The following is a 17,279-nucleotide window of genomic DNA, read 5'->3' on the forward strand; positions in this document are numbered from 1 at the left end:
GGGTAGCATTGTCAGTACGATGGAATTTACAAGAGCCAATATCATAATGTTGATTCAATGGTAAAATGCATGCAGATAAATCAAACTTCTGGCACAGAGTAGCATCTTAATTTGAGACTGTGTACTAGACTAAGTACTTAATTAGCTAGCTCAGCAAGTCTAAGCAATCAGAGGTAGTAAATACAATAACATGTTTGTAATATGGGCAAGAGAAAAATCTTATTACCACAGTGAGTGGAAATCCTGTTCCTATTAGCTGAGGTAAGATCATATGCAGCTGATACCATCATGAACATGAAAGCTGGTAATATTCTACTACAAATAAAATATATTGGCCACAAACAGAGGATTTGTTATATGGTGCCAATTACTACTGAAGCTACCATAACTAAACCAGGGATGAAAAAAGCTTATGCCATTTTCTTTTAACACCTTAATCCAATGGGCCATGGGCACCCCCTAGGCTGAAAATCTGGCCTCTGCCCCAATGTTCTGACCCCGCCACTCCTCCTTGTGCCAAACCTGAAGCAGATGTTTGTTCATAATTCAAGAGGCCACTGGGAAAACTCTCTTTTCCCAGCTGGGGGGAGGGGAGAAGAAAGGCAGGTAGCGCTTGCCAGACAAGAAGCATGCTTTCTCAAGCAAATTCATCCCAAAAACACTGACCAGAAGAAAAGTAGCAAGAAACAGTTATGCTCCCATATTTTCTTGGCATTGTCCAATGGGAAAGCAAAACATAATTACATCTTCGTCATTTAGGAATCACTCTCATAAAATAAGAGAAAAATCCAAATTATTTTAGAAAAGCTGTTTCTAAATGTATTAGTATATTACATATCTAGAAGGCTGCTTTGGCTTCAGCTGTCTATCCTTTTCTAGTAAGTGTAAATATTCCCAGTGGAGTGATTCAAGATCACACAAAGAGGAAAGCACAGCAGACTTCTATAATTTTTGCATAATCATAATTAGGAAATCAATCTAGGATGACTAAATAAGTTCAGAATTCTGCATGCTTGTTTGCTGCACTACCCCATCACTTGACTTCTAAGGCCTGGTACAGAAGTTCACTATCCAAGATTAGGGGAACAGAAATAAACCACAGGGGAATATGTTCTCTTCTACATCTCCTCTCATGGGTATGCACTTGATCCTAACTTCCTTCTACACAGGTTCTTCATTATGTCTAACTGTTGTTAATCCTGTTCAAAATGAACCAACAAAATCAGGATTCTGCTAGGGAGTATAGGAGCATTCTCAGCATCAGTTTAATGAGAAATGACAGTTGCATATTGGAATAGACGGGGACTGAGGAAAACCTCAAGAGGAAAGGGGAAGGGGGAGTCTAGGATTCCGTAGTACACTTCAATCATTTAATTTCATGCAGCATTATGTCTAACAGGCCATTAGGAGGAGGAAGAACTGGCTTTTATTTTTGTATTCCATGCCAAGTCTTCATTTTATTCATTGCTTGAGTTCTTTAAAGCAAGAGAAACAAATATACTGATACTTGAACAAGTGGTATGAGATGTGCTAAGCACAATTCTAAAAGCTAAGTAGCTCCACCCCCACCCCCCTAATTCAATGAAATAATTTTCTCTTGAGTTTACAATATAATATTATGTTTGGAATACCACTGTGGTCATAATGTATCAGTTGCTGAAAAATGATTTGTTTGCCAGCAGAAGACTGCCCAACTTGTATTTCAACCAAAAAATAAATTGATCTACAGAAGGAAGGAGGGGGGGACTCAGAAATCGTAGTTACTCTTCATCCAGCCCAACTGAACGACCGAACAGCATTTCCATAAAGCATTCAATAAGTTCCTGAGTGCCTTGGTGAAGATACAACTGGTTAGCTAGCAATGAGAAACCTCGATTCTTCAGAAACTTTTCCTTTTGTTCCCTGGTTGCTCTGTGGAAATACGCATCCAAAAGCTAAAGGGAGAAGAAAAGAAAGATTTGGGGTTCTTCTGTGTATTTTGATGTTTTAAAACATGTTTTGTGTATCATTTCTATGAGATTCACATTTTTAAAGAAACTAATACAATAAAATCAACTGTATTTTCTTCTCACAGGGAACAATCATTTGAAAAGAAGGGAGATTTTAATATAGTTTTATGGAATAGTATCTTATTTAACTAAGTATTTTAGGTCATTTTCTATGCTGAGCAGCTAACATAAAGGGGAAAGGATGGGGCTTGTTTTAGAAAATTGCAATTCTTTAATTTTCAACTGATTTATGGTTTTGCAAAATACCCTGAGTTCCAGCATGGGCAGAGGAGTTTTTCTAGGTGGGGGAAAAAGAAAGAAGATTGCCTAGAAAGGCCATTGGTTCATAGAAATTTACAGCTGGCCATTATGTGAACCATTGCTATGCACTTTGAATTTCAAGAAAAACATTGACTGGTTGATTGTAAGTATAGAATAATTTTTAAATTTTGATCATCATATTGTATATAGATAAATTTTGATAATAATGGAGATGACATTTTATGAATTTGATATGTTTCTGCTTTACAGTAATTGTTGAGATATTACATCCATCAAACTGGTAATTGTGAGTATAAAGTATTGTAATCAGCTGTATTTATAAATGCACTTATAATGATGTTGAAAAATTATCTTGTATATTTTGTGTTTGTACTTCACAGTGGTAACTGCTTTGAGAAAGGGGAATCCGGAACGGGAACCTCCTGCTGGCGACCCGTCAGCAGTTTCATTTATTGTATTACATTTATTGTATTGGATATATTCAGTGGCATTGCAATATAAAAATTTCTTTCCTGTAAAAATACATGTTATGTACCCAATATGAGTGACATATTTGAGTGATTGGATTGATGAAATCATTTTCTATATGTATGAAATAGTTTGGAATAATCACATGCTTTATTGAATGGTTTTCATAGCCTCTTCATTGATTCCAATTAGTCATACAGCACTTTTGCTGCTTAGTAAGTCGGGCACGGTTATATATATATTGTTGTGGAAGTTGTTCCGTGCCTCTCTCTGTTTGTATCTCTTGGCATAAAACGCAGGTCAGATGTGTGTAGATATGTATTTCTTACTTTAATGACTCCTTGTTGTATGAGACTAGATGGGTGGTTCACAAGAACTATAAGAATCTCTGGTTGAATAAGCTTATCCATAACATCTTGGAGCATAACATCGGGCAAGATTAAGAGAACTCCACGTAAGAGACGATACAGGCCACAACATATGAGTAGAAGACAGTCTTCTGTTGATCTGATGAAGAGAAGAGGATTTATTATTAGAATACCCTATATCTATATAACTACATAGAAGAATGAGCGTGAATTAAAAAGAAAAAACTGACTGGTAATGGAGATTAAAAACCATCTCAGTTAAACAAAACTAAACATGTAGGAATTTTTTCTCCTTTTCCCAAAATTGTCTTGATAGGGAATGGAGTTTTTCACCTACCTTGCATATCAGGCAGTGGAGGTAATTGGCTTGGTGGGTCGACTTCACTTGGGGGCAGGTTAGAAGTTAGGGGGAAATGAGTGGGCTGGTGAGCACCCTTGGCATATTCCCATTGGTGGAGAAATTGGTGTCTGTCAGGTGTGACTGGCTGCTTTATGGCCCAGTTGTGAGGACAGATGCCCTAATGGGGAACCCCTGGACAAGCCAGTCTCCCCCCGCAGCTTTAGAGCCGGATGGGGGAGCTTTAAAGGGGTGAACCACTTAGCCTGGCCAGGCCCGGTCCCAGCCATATGATGGATAGCTCGCACCCGGGGCAGCAGGTGACTCGTCCAGACAAGTCAGGGTGGAGGTCCAGGAGTGACTCCAGGGCCTGACCTGTACCGCTAGTTTAGGCCCTTGCCATGCTGGTTGATATGTTGTTTTTATTTTAATAAAGCGGTCCTTTAGTTCCCAATTTTTGTCTCTCTCTCTCAATTCCAACTGTGGTAGCAAACATATATTGTACACAGATACAACACTGTAGCAATTTCTTCAGTCACAGTGCTTCAGAAAGCAACAATGCCAAGTATATCTGCAAGCTGACAAGGGCATCTTTCAGATGTAAAGTCAAACCAAAATGCTATGTAAATCCATGAGCTCACATGCTTTCTTATCATGTATGAACCATGCCAGAATGTTTCTCAGAATTATTGTATATATGAGTATAAACCACATGAAAAATAGCCAAAACATAATTGTGTGAATTGCCTCAAAATCAAATCCACCAAGCTACATTCAAGTGCAAAGCAAGAGGAAAACTATTTCTTGCATCATGAGCCCTACATGGAATCCACAGAAATGAGAACTCAAATACTATTGGCATGCACTGTGAGAACATCGGTTTGAATGTTTTAATTGTAGTCACTCCCCCAACTCACATACCTATCAGAATCCTTCTCAGACTTCTGAAGTGTCCTTTCAGTTGAAGGAAAGGTAAGATGTTCCCACTCTTCAGAAGGCAAGTTCTTATCAGCAAGACTTGGCCAACGACCAATAGTGGATCCACCATGAAAAGAAAATGCTAATCCAAAACCTGCTAAACTGCTGTTTTTCTGAAGGGGAGACAATCCCTTTAGATCGTTAGGACGCCTCGGCAATTTTTCAAGTGCAGCACTATCTTCCTTATGTTTCATTTCTGGTTCTGCTTCTTGGATTGCATAGGTTTCATCTAATATTTCCTCTTCTTCTCTTAGAGTATCATGCTTCTCTGCAGAAGTTTTTTCTTCCAAATCAACAACAGTTTTTGCTGACTCACAGCTACTGATTAAATGATGCTCTTGCATTCTTTTAAAGATCTCAGAATTTCTCCAAATGTTATTTTGTTCCAAGGGCTCAACTGGACCAGGCTTTCTAACTACTTGTAAATTCTCCACACTCCTGCCCACATTTCCACTGAACCTTTTTTGATAAATTTGTGGAGAGGAAGTAGGAGATGCTGGTAGGCTTTTACAGCGCCGTTCAGGTTTCAGAGCAACTGTTGTCTGAGATTCACTTACTTCAGAAGAATCATTTCCTAAGAAAACAAACATGACAAATACTTTGTATGATTCCTAATCAAGCTATTAAAAAGACTATAATAAAATATCACAATCTGCTTTCACTGTTCATGCATGGGTTTTTTTGTAATTGCCTCTTCTGAAGAAAATCTAAGATAATTTTTGCCTTTGCCTTTACTTTTTAGCTTTGCTCTCTTCCTTGTAATCTAGAGAGCAAAAGAGCTCCCATACCTGGAAACAAGCACTAAAATATCTTGAAGAACAGATTCCCATGAGTGAGATAATACATAAAATATGAATAACTATATTTTCTACCATAAACTCCTATTTTGAAGTCACCTGGGGTTCCTATTAGGCAAACTGAGGGCCTTCCTGGACAGGAAGTGAGGATTTTACTTTTCCTTCACAATTTGGATCTTCCCACATTTCACCTCTACCAACTGTTTTTTCAGGTCCGAGATCTGCGTTCCCATCACAAACACAAGGTTGAGGTGGACCATGGAACTGAAAAAGAGTAACCTTTGTTCTTCAATATAAAGTAAATGATACAAAAATTGATCGCCTTTATAGACAACAGGGTACCACTACCCTAAACAGCTCTACTGTACCTACTACCCTGAAAGGGCACCTATTATCTTGAAAGGACACATACAGCCTTGCCTCCTTAAAATCTGTACTGGCTTATTGCAGAGGGATGGGACTAGAGAATACATTTAAGTCATAACTATCATAGTAGTCAGAGAAGTGGGAGGACAGCCCTTGCCTGCAGCTGCTTCACAGTGAATTAACACTGGTTCTCTAGTACCTAAGAGATAATTCCAGTTTGAAGCTATCGGCTTGTATATGTATGATATGTAAGTAAATTATGTTGAACTGACATATGCACAGGCACATTCTGTGTTCTTCTGCCTGCTGGTGATCTCTCACATCCTCTAAGTAAGTGGCTGTCTGCATCTGTCCTAACAGCCTGACCTATGTAAACATGATCTGATAAATCTAGTGAGGTGAATCCATGAGTGGAATGGAGACCCAAACCCATCAGTAGAATTACCCTAAGTTAAAATATCATCTGACTTCTCCATTCTTCACTCCAGGATATTAAAAGATCTCTAGTCCAACTACCATACTGAACCAATGAAAAGAAGCAGAGCAACAACTGATCCATTTGATAAAATCTCGCTTACAAAATTATGTACTAAGGCTAAGTAGTAACAGTGTGGGGTATGAACTGAAGACCTTTCCAAGGAAATATATACAAATGTTCACCTTCTTGAGGTGCAGCAGAAAATTCAGCTGGACTTGTAATTGCCAATGTTGGGCTATCAATAGACTTTCCACCACTGCTGGAATTCCTCAGATACATGATTGACTGAACCTTCTCTTGGAAAATTTTACCATCTAAAAAAAATAAACAAGATTTTGCTCTTAGAAGCAATATGATTGAGAATATAACTGAAGTAGCTATATATTATGCTGTATCATGCTAATCAACTTTTAACTAGCATCATGATCCATCAGGGCCTCGTTGAACAAACATGTAAAATTTATAGCTTACTAATGACATTCGTGCATTGGACCTAAAACAGCCATCTAAATGTGTGAGGCCATCCATAAAGCTATAGTAATAAACTGGCACAGGCAGTCAGACATGTATATTGATTTAAAAAGAATAGCCTCAAGTTTGATAGAACTTCCTATATTTGACCTGTATGAGGATTGCACATAGGAACGCACTTTCAGTTAGGATCCTGTTTTCATAAACCAACTTGCTAGGAAATAAGTACCACTGAACACAGTGGAACTTATTTGAGTAAACACAGTTACTTAAACTAAACAGGGCTCTTGCAGAATGTAGGGGTAAATAAAAATGCATCCCAATCCAGTGATCAGAGGGCAGAGGTCCTGTTAACCACACAGAATTTCACCACCCGCAGCAGCAGAAGTAGCTTCCTATAAAAGAATGTATGTATGCAGCTGCCCTATTTCAAAGCACAAGAATGTGCCTTATAATGAATCCGAACACTAGCCCATCAAGGTCAGTTATGTTTAGTCAGACTAGCAGCAGCTCTCTGGCATCTCAGGAATATCTTTAGAAGTTCCATATATGCTTGGGACTTTGGATTAGAGATGAGGAGTACTGCAGCTCTATGCCACACAGAAAAAGTAACATATGAGCCAAGGGGGAGCATGCCGTTTCCAGATGACAATTCACATACAACTATGGGAAGTAAGAAACATTTATCTGTATAATCTCTATCAGGAAGCTATACTGTCCTAGTGGCTCATGCATGGGGATGGAATAACAGATCTATAACTGTGGCCATGCTTCATGAGGGATTTTTGTGATTTTTTTGAAAGCACAAACTGGACTGAAGAGGTTGATGACCACATGAATATCAGAAACCAACATTCTGGATGATATATGAACAATGTACACAGACCTAACAACCTTGGAGATGAGAGGATAAAAATGTGATAGATCAAAGTCTTTCATGACTTACTAAATGTCATGCCACAGCTTCTCTATGGTATCATAATAGTGCCTTGTTACTCTGAAGTGGAAATTTTGAACCATGAAACTCTGAGAAATCTACCTCTCTACAGCACAGCTTTTAACAAGTTACTTCTCTCAAGTCCATCACAGTTAAAATTTGTAATTTTCAAATATTTTGATCTTCTATCAATTTGACATGGCTGGATTGTGGAACCAAAAGCTAAGCACAATGCAGCAGTAGCTATAATTAGGGAACTTTAGATGAGCAAAAATAATCATACAGGCTATCAACATATGAGGAAAAGTATTTTCAAAGGAGATGGCTTCCAGTGCCATCCTATGCAAAGTTACACACTTCTACTGATTTCAATGGACTTAGAAGGGTGTAACTGTTCAAGATAGCACTGTTAGTAGACTTCATGTAAATTTCTTATTTACAAATTCAAACTGAGCAAACTATTTTATCTACCTATGTGCAAGGAAAAGTAAAAGTTTGTGGGATTGTGACAAACATATGTATTAGTAGGAGGGTGAATTGCTAAGAGGAAGTTGAATATCAATGTCAGCAATTCCAGATCTGGGGGAGAGCCAAGCACTTCTTCAATTATTTTCACAAATGATGTGCAAATCTCTGTAGGCATGGATGTGAAATGTTCCTCTTTGTGCTCCTAGGAAAGAAATAGAGAAACGTAGCTGAAAAGAGCTTTTATTTCCTACAAATCAGTGTTTTATTCTATGTTTTTATACAAGGATAGAAACATAATGACTGTGTTGAACCTGGCAATTTCCATCAATTCCCCTTTCTGCTGCAAACCCTCCTCATGGCCCCCATCCTACAGGAGAAGCATTTCACAGAGATCAGTGGGCTGCAGTGAAAAAGAGAAGGCAGGGAAGTTCCATTCCCCTGATGGAAAATTTATTCTGGATTCAACCCACTACTTTTACAACTGTTACAAGGAAAACGGTTAGAAAACTCTAGTTGGAATTATTTACAGCTCTCTTTCAAGACAGGAAACTGAACAAGATGGTCTTCAAGCCGCTTCAAAATCTTGGTTTATAGTTTTAAAGCCACATATTCAAAATTATGGAGGGATAGTATCCCAACTCTGAATACCTAAGGAGTAGAATGCTGCAACAACAGTCCTATAACAATGGCATCAAAATTTGCAGCACTGAGCTGTTGCCTGAGTACTTGATAACTTCAAAAGAAAAGTTATGAAGAAATACCTGCAACACCTGACAAGTCAGCAAGAAGTGATGCACTACTCGAGCTTTTAGAAGTTGTTTAATATTGAACATCTGTTGCCAGTGATTATCTTGGATAAGTATTTCTAGAGCCGATAAGAGTGTTTTCCAAACACCTTGCTGAAAAATTCAAAATGTCACAGCCTTAGCACACACTAGATTACAACAAAAGCAGAGTTATAAACTTGTATTAAAAACTGTATTGATTAAAACTAGGGATGCATCCAGAACTCAGGAACAATCCAGTCTGTTCATGATGAGAATGAGCCACAGTCTTCAGGTTCATGTGCTGCCTTCCTTCCCCCCTAGGATCAAGAACTTCTTGGTTCAGAACTAACCACAATGTATTGCGATGCCTGAAAAGGCACTTCAGCGACTTATGATCCTTTGATTCTTCCTGGTTTATAGGCAAGAAGCTAAACCATAACATATTAAAAGGTGCCCAGTTAGAACTAAAGATGTGCAATTTAAGCTAAGGAACAGCCAAGAAACACAGTTGCCTGACTTTTTTCACAGGTGGGAGGGGGAGAAGGGAGGCGGGAGTGAGGCAGAGGCAGAAGGGAAGGGAAAGGAGGATGGAAGGGGGGAGTGAGTGGCCAATTCTTGCAAGAGCTCTCCGTCTCTGGCCAATGGGATTATCTAGAAGGAGATTGCCTTTTTAATCCGTCCTGCAAGGAGTTCAATAGGCAGGCTTGTCTCAGTCTTGCCTTGCTTGTGTGGTTTGGCCTGGGCTTGGCCTGTTTTGGATTCAATATGGACTGCAACTGGATCCTGCTGCCCAGTGGGCTCCTGCTGCTGTCTGTTGAGACCTGCTGCTGCACTTGGGAGGCCTTGTTCTGCTGCCTGATTTGAGAGTTGTAGAATAACTTGGTTTTCTCCTCTTTGGTGAAGGAAAAGGGAGAAGTTATTTTTTTATTTTGCATTTTAAAAACTTTCTGCTTGGTGGGGTGCTTTGGTTGGGCTTTTGTGTGTGTAGGGGGGGATCTGGCTTGAAGTTGGTTACTGTTCATTTTATTGCTTGTTCTTCTGGGGAGGTCTTTTATGTTTTAATCCTGTTGTGGGTGATTTGTTGTTTGGTGTTATAGTTCTAGTTAATTTTATTAAATTATCCTGTTCTTCTTGAGGGGAGAGTTCTTTTCCCCTCTTGTTGGGGATTGGGGTGTTGTATCTTCATAGTGTTTTTTGCTTAGTGTTTTCTGCTGGGTTCTGTTGTCTGCTGCCTAAGGTGTTTTCTGCATGGTCACTTTACAGCATTTCAGAATCTATTCTGCTTCCCATATTCTCTCAAGTTCTGTACCTGCAAAGGAGGCATGAGAAGCAGAACTAGTTTTTGTCTGTCTTTTCCCCATCCCCCCCCCCCCGCACATTCCACGATTCTTCTTGAAGCTGCTTCCCAGTCACAGCTGGCGCACGTTCTGTCAGTTAAGAAACAAACACTTCTGTTCTTCTTCTCTCTCACCCTTCCTTTTACCAAGAGCTGATTGATCTGTCCACTGGTAACCACTCCCACACTCCTCAGCTCTCTGAACTCCTTTTCTGCCATTTTTATCAGTAAAGGAAGGTAAAGAAGCAATTCTCCCTCTAAGCTGTGCAGTTTTGTGAGCCAAAAAAAAAATTGTGAGCTGAAACTTGTACAAAAATTTATTTTGTGAGCTGACTTGCATAAAAGTTTTGAGAATGTCTTTTAAAAAAAAGATTACAACCTACAAACATACAAGAACACAAACATACAGTTGACCATCGCGTAAAAGTTTTTAGAAGTTTATAACCTCAACCTTAATAATATCTGAGAATTAATTTCTAAACTGTATTTTAAGCATTTTTAAAGAATGTTTTATGCGTTATTTGTAGACAGAATCAAGTCACATAAGCTGTTTTCTGGACTTGCTATGTTCAGATACAATGAAATGTTTTAGAGACACTTTGGACTTTTCCTGCAATTATATAGGAAGGAGCAGAAAGTCCAATCTCCAGACAGACATGCCATGAAGCAGAGGTTTGATTGTGGCCATATTTTGAAAGGGGAGGTAAAATCTGGGTATTCCAAAAAAAAATCAGGTATCCTGAATTTTTACTAACTGTTAAAAAAAAATATAGTAAAATCCAGCCACTGTTTCCTATGGGGGGGGGGGAGCCAAAGCAAGTATCCACGGCAGAGTGAAGAGTTGTTGGCCAGACTTACATTTAAAGATGAATTTTTCACACAGTGTACCTGCCCAGACATGGACCATTGATGGATATCAATACATGCATTCAAATTATCTTGTGAAGTGCTGAGAAAAAATAGATGGGCAGACAGCCACCACTTTGCACGCCCAGGTTAAAAACACACGTTTGTACCTAGTGCAGAATGGGAATTGTGTGCACAGCTGTCAGAGACTTTGCTAACAGACTATAAGGTTTCATTAAACAGGCACTTATAAATTCATTTTACTTCAAAACTGAAGTGTTCCCAAAGTATGCTTAAATCCTTTATTCCATATTTTTTATAAAAAGAAAATTGTACCGTAGAGCCTGGAGATATGTGTTTACATTAAATTACATTAAAAATCGTGTGCGTTAAGAACTGAGAAAAAAGTCTCTCAAGGGCTAGAAGAATCATTTAATATAAAGCAACATAAGAGAAGTTCATGGGACTATAACTCCTACAAGTATTAATTTTGAATATAGTTCTGGTGAAGTGGATGTTTAACCAACAGTGAGAAAGGCTTAGTTGACAGTACTAGTTTATATATTTTACATGCTCCAGGAAAGTATACAGTAGTGGAAACTTGTTGAGGAAAAAAAGGAACACGTTTCATCCAAGTCTGAGGAAGAGGTTTCACTTGCCTAGTACTGGGAGTGGGTAAAAGCCGGATCCAGATTATTTTAAACGGATCCTAATGAATTCATATGATTTTTATATTGAAACAAAACAAAAAGGCTGTCATATTATAAATCATGTCCTAGTCTACAGACAGCAACAAAACAATCATGCATCCACCAATCAGTGGCGCTGCCACGGCAGAAAAACATGCTAAAAAAGCACGGATCCTCATGGATCCTCTTGATTTTTATGTGGGGCCACCCAAAATCCACCATACAATACCAGATCATGTCCATTGCCACAAATGGGACAGAAAAAATCAGCCATCCACCATGCTGTGGCACTCCCATGGCGCAAAAACATGGTTCAAAAGCACGGTTCCCCATGGATCCTCTTGATTTTTATGTGGGACCACACAAAATCCACCATACAATACCAGATCATGTCCGTATCCACAAATACAACCAAAAAATTCAGCCGTTCACTGGTTCGTGGCACCACCATGGCGCAAACACACGGTGGACATGATTTGGTATTGTATGATGGATTTTGTGTTGCCCCACATAAAAATCAAGAGGATCCATGAGGATCCATACTTTTTATGCATGTTTTTGCACCATGGCAGTGCCACGAAGCAGTGAATGCCTGAATTTTTGGTTGCCTTTTGCAGCAATGGACATGATCTGGTATCGTGTCGTGGATTTTGTGTGGTCCCACGTAAAAATCAAGAGGATCCATGAGGATCCGTGCTTTTTGAGCATGTTTTTGCGCTATGGCACCACCACGGATTCATGGATGCGTGATTGTTTTGTTGCTCTCTGTAGACTCGATCATGATCTAAAGTATGACAGCCTTTTTGTTTTGTTTCAGCATAAAAATCATATGAATTCATGAGGATCGGTGTCTCAGATTCATGTTTTTTCACCGTGGCAGCGCCAAATATTTTTGGATCTGTGTTTTTTATATTTCAGTCTGTGGACTTGGCTGTGATATGTGATTTTATGTTTCATTTGTGTTTTTCCTATTTAAAAAAAACATAGGATCCATGAGGATCCGTGTGGATCCTGGTTTTACTTTCTTCCCCTAGTACCTTATAGTAACAATTCACAAATGCAACCTTTTAATATCATTGTAACCTGACAAATATACAGTGTAATCCTAAACAGAGTAACTCCAGTCTAAGTCCAATGACCTCAATTGGCTTAGAATGGTTTAACTCTTCTTAGGATTGCACTGATAGTGTATGAACCATCCACCCACCACCTCTCATTTTTATGTTAAATGAGTTGTTGGCTTATATTCTTGGAGGAATGCCTCCAGCATGGACTCTGATCCACACAACTGACCAAATCAATAGAGAAGCTGCTTGGTGGCCCTCTCCTCCAGCTCCCACTGCCGCTTCCGCTGGGATTGATGAGGAGTTTTCTTCACAGCAAAGAAAGCACGCGCACAGCAAGTGCTTCTCCGGCTCCCGGACAGCAAAAAAGCCGCGCATGCCGCTGCCTTCGCCAGCTCTGTTCCCAGCTGGCAAAGGAGCCGCATGGAAAGCACCGGCACATCCTTCTCCGACTCCCACCACTGGCACAGAAGCTGTGCAGGCCGCCGCTTTCTCTGGCTCCATCCCCAGCCGGCAAAGGAGTTGCGAGAAGCACTGCACGTGTTTCTCTGACTCCCACCACTGGCAAAGAAACTGTGCGGACCCCCGTCTTCTCCGGCTCCTCCCTGGCTCCTCCCCGGCTCCTGCCGCTGTGACAGAGAGTCTGCTCAGCGGCAGAGACCCCGCGCAGGACAGGAAGTTTGCTTGGCAGCCTGCCTTTGCTTCCAGAGCTGAGAGTCTGGGACAGAGAGGCAAAGGACAACTCTATGTTTGCCTCTCCCGCTGTGCGCTGGCTACTAAAAATTCATGCGCTATTGCGCACGAGCTCATGTTCGCAGGAACGCTGGTCATAAGACTGCTTCTCAGTTCACTTCCTTCTTCCTGGGTATGCACACAGTCTATTTCTTTTCAAAGCCAGGAATGAGTCCTAGTGTTTAGGGGTGTGCACTTCGGGTTCTCGTTCAGAAAAAAAACCCAAACCGGGCCCGATTCATAAAGATTCTGTATTTCCGAATTGGGGCCAGTATGATGGCCCCAATTCGGAAATACTGAATCAAAGCTTCCCAAACCGATTGAGGTCGCTTCGGAAAGCTTCAGGGCCTTTTTAAAGGGCTCCCTCCCACCAACACCCCACTTACCTGGGACATACTGGCAGCAGCGGAAGTGGCGGCGCGGGCAGTGGAGGAGCCGGCTGTGGCCTTCCCCGCCACACTGCTGGCTGCTACGGCAGCCAAAGCAGCGGTAGGGTGGCGGAGGCACTGGCTGCGGCACTCCCTGCTGCCCTGCTGGCTGCCATGGAGGCCAAAGCAGCACCGTGGGTGGTGGAGGCGCCGGCTGTGGCCTTCCCCGCTGCCCTGCTGACTGCTGCGGCAGCAGAGGCGCCTGCTCCAGCCTTCAGTAAAGGGGTTGAGGTTGAGGGAAGGGGGATTCAGGGGGGAGGTGGGAATCTCACTTCAGTATGCTCTGAATCATTACGAAGCATACCGAAGCTTCGGGTAAACCCGAAGTGGGAAAACCGAATATTTCCCTGGTGCACACCCCTACTAGTGTTGGTGCTTATTCCCTGCTGGCTTTAAAAGCCAGGAAAGGGTTAAACAGCTGCTTTTCCCTTCCTCTCATGGGGGTATGTGCACACTTTTTTCCCCCAAAGTCAGGAATGGGTTGTAATGTTACAGCATATTCCCCCTGGCTCCATTGGCTACCTATCAGTTACCATGTTCAATTCAAAGTACTGGTTATTACATACAAAGCTCTTCACAGCCTTGGCCCAGCATACCTACGAGATCACCTCACGTCCCTCCATGGCAGCTTCCCTCATCTGAACAGAATCTCTAGCAGGTGCCAGCCTGCACATGGGTGAAATCAATAGCAGCCTGCACATGGGCTTTCTCTGTGGTGGCCCCTACCCTATGGAACGGTCTGCCTGAGGAGGTCAGGACAGCTCCCACTCCCCTGGCTTTCCGCAAATGATGCAAAACTAAATTACTCAAAAAGACTTTTTTACTCAGATAGGAGGGAAGTATTGTAGAGAGCGGCTCTCAAATGCTTTGCTAATGAGTTAGGGACCATAGACTTCATCACTATGTTGCCTTGTATATTATCTGTTGCTTGAATATGTACTCCTATACTACCTGTGCTTCATGTTATCTAATGTCAGTCCTAGAATTGATTATGTTCTGTTTCATTAATTCTTCAACTCTATATTGGATTCTTGCAAATGCTGCATCTTTGTAAAATCCTATGACATTGTTGTGGAAATGTCCTTGATACTGAAAGCCACTTTGATGTAGTGAGAGCCAGTTTGGTATAGTGGTTAAGAGCGCAGGACTCTAATCTGGAGAGCCGGATTTGATTCCCCACTCCTCCACTTGAAGCCAGCTGGGTGACCTTGGGCTAGTCACAGTTCTCTGGAGCTTTCTCAGCCCCACACACTTCACAGGGTGTTTTGTTGAGGGGATAATAATGGCATACTTTGTAAACTGCTCTGAGTGGGCATTAAGTTGTCCTGAAGGGCGGTATATAAATCGAATGTTATTATACAAATTGAATGTTATTAATGTTATTGTACAGAAATGTCCTCGATACTGATTGTACTAATCTCATGTTATGTAATCCGCATAACGTCTCAGTGAGAAAGGCAGACTATAAATGACATAAATAAAAATGAAAGCCAGGAAAGGATTAAATGGCTGCTTTCCCCTCCCTCCTCATATGTTTCAGGCTTCTGTTAATACCAAAGAGAAAAAGTCAAGCATTTTGCACAGCCGTTTAGAAACAAAGCGGCAGGGAAGCTGCTGGGAGGGAACAAAGCAGCATCATTTTAACCTTTTCCTGGCTTGGCTTTTAAAAAATGAGAGTGGAACAAGCAGGAAAACTACATGTTTTCCCCCAGAAATCCACCAGCAATTGCCTCTCCAGTGGGCCTGGAACGGCCCAGTACAAAAAAATAAAAACAAAATAACGTCAGCTCCAGCTCCCACAAAATGCGGCTCCAAACAGACACATCTCAACTTGTCAGCAGACACCAAATTGCCTTGAGGTTGTGCAGTACAGAATGATGGAACCCAAGCTGTTTCAGCACCGAATGGCGTGAATGCTTAGTATTGCTGGCTTAAAGTGTGCCATGCAGAATAGGCCTAAGTTTGGTTTGGTGTTAAATTGTTGTTGGCTGTTGTTTGCTGGGATGCTTGGTTCGATTTACCTTGTTACCTAGTGGTGTTTGGGTGTTGGGTGTATTTTTTGGGTATCCTGAGACAGTTGTGAACATTTAAAAAGTGTTTTTAATATAGGCTAGTTGTAGGTCTTGTAAAGCAAAATTTAATTGGTACCTTTTAGGGACCGATCAGAGGTTTTTTTTTCTCCTTTAATAAACATGTATAGGAATTAAGAAGAGTTCAGGTTCTAACCAAATTCTATAGATAAACAGGCTGCCCATTAGTGACCCTTAACTAGGCTTCCTCTGTGTCAGGCCATGCACATTAGAAGTAGGTTTTTTGTCATATCTGTAGATTGGGGTTCTGGGATAGCGTAATTCCTTAAGAGGAATTCAGCTCCTTGCTAGTCTAGAGCCACATACCTAAATATAGCCTTTTTAAAAGAGATCTGAGTATCTATCTCCAAGTTTAGATGCACAAAGCAAGCTTTCAGAGTAGGTAGTTTGGTAATTTAACTGTTTAATAAGGTTAATTACTAGTTAGTGTAGGATCCATGGGGGGGGAATGAGTGACAGGAGACCAGAGAAGGGCCCTGGGATAAAAATGAGGGATATGATTGGAGGTGTGGAGGGGAGGAGGAGGGCTGCAGCTCTTTCCCCACCTGGGCGGAGGAGGCCCACCCCTACACAGCTGCATTCACCAGCTTGAGGGTTCCCAAAGCCCTCTTTCCTGAGGCAGTTGCAGGAGCACCACCCCCACAACAGGTGCCTGAGGCAAGAGCTAGCATGAGGCAGGGGCCTGCTGCTGAGGCTCCCCCTTCTCCAGCTGTTGAGACCCAGCAGCGGGAGGAAGAGCAGCATGAGAAGCCTTTTGCGGTGGGCTTGGGGACATGAGTTTTCTGTCCCTCATGCTCACCCCAGAGATCTGGAGGATGTTGAACTGGTGGAGGAACCTACCATTGGTGAGCCTTCTCTAGTTTCCTCTGAGGCCAGCAGCAGGCATTTCAGGGTGAGGCAGGAGGAGAGGATGGTGAAGGAAGAGGTTGTGGAAGTGGTGACACCCACATCTCAGCCTCTCCACCCTCAGCCATCTTCTGCCCACCCTAGACATGGTTTGTCTGGCCTGAGGGCCTCATAGAAAGTGCCTCCTGGTGTGCCTGCAGCTGCAGAGCAGCATGCCCCCCCTTGTCCTCCAGTGTCTGGGAGCATTTCCAGAAGACGGAGGACGCCTGCTTTGCACAATGACAGCTCTGTAGGGCCCGGGTCAGTTGGAGGATTTGAATCATCTTGACGACCAGTCTCTGTCTTTGATACATGCCCCCTGCTCACTCCATGCTGAGCAGGACCATGGTGCCCTCGGTTCACAGGGCTGCCAAGGAGCACATGAAGGCACAGTCGGACATCTAGACCTGCACTCAGTTGCAGTATGTGTACCTTTTGCTTACTGTGCACTAGTGGCAACCCAATAACCTTCAGAGTGGGATGACCAATGTCAAGCAAGTCCAG

General features: G+C 41.7%; 1 protein-coding gene across 1 annotated transcript in view; it reads right to left on the bottom strand.

Moving 5' to 3' along the window:
* Positions 1 to 17,279, bottom strand: part of LYST (lysosomal trafficking regulator) — a 159,838-nt gene that overhangs the window by 59,171 nt on the left and 83,388 nt on the right. Inside the window, exons 20-25 of the mRNA XM_054975108.1 lie at positions 8,700 to 8,837; positions 7,942 to 8,140; positions 6,245 to 6,376; positions 4,365 to 4,995; positions 3,068 to 3,245; positions 1,765 to 1,934 (exon numbers count right to left, since the gene is read on the bottom strand). Coding sequence (XP_054831083.1) covers positions 1,765 to 1,934; positions 3,068 to 3,245; positions 4,365 to 4,995; positions 6,245 to 6,376; positions 7,942 to 8,140; positions 8,700 to 8,837 — 1,448 coding nt within the window. The remainder of the gene's footprint in view (positions 1 to 1,764; positions 1,935 to 3,067; positions 3,246 to 4,364; positions 4,996 to 6,244; positions 6,377 to 7,941; positions 8,141 to 8,699; positions 8,838 to 17,279) is intronic.

Source organism: Eublepharis macularius, chromosome 1 (genome assembly GCF_028583425.1).
Source record: "Eublepharis macularius isolate TG4126 chromosome 1, MPM_Emac_v1.0, whole genome shotgun sequence".
Lineage (NCBI taxonomy): Eukaryota > Metazoa > Chordata > Lepidosauria > Squamata > Eublepharidae > Eublepharis > Eublepharis macularius.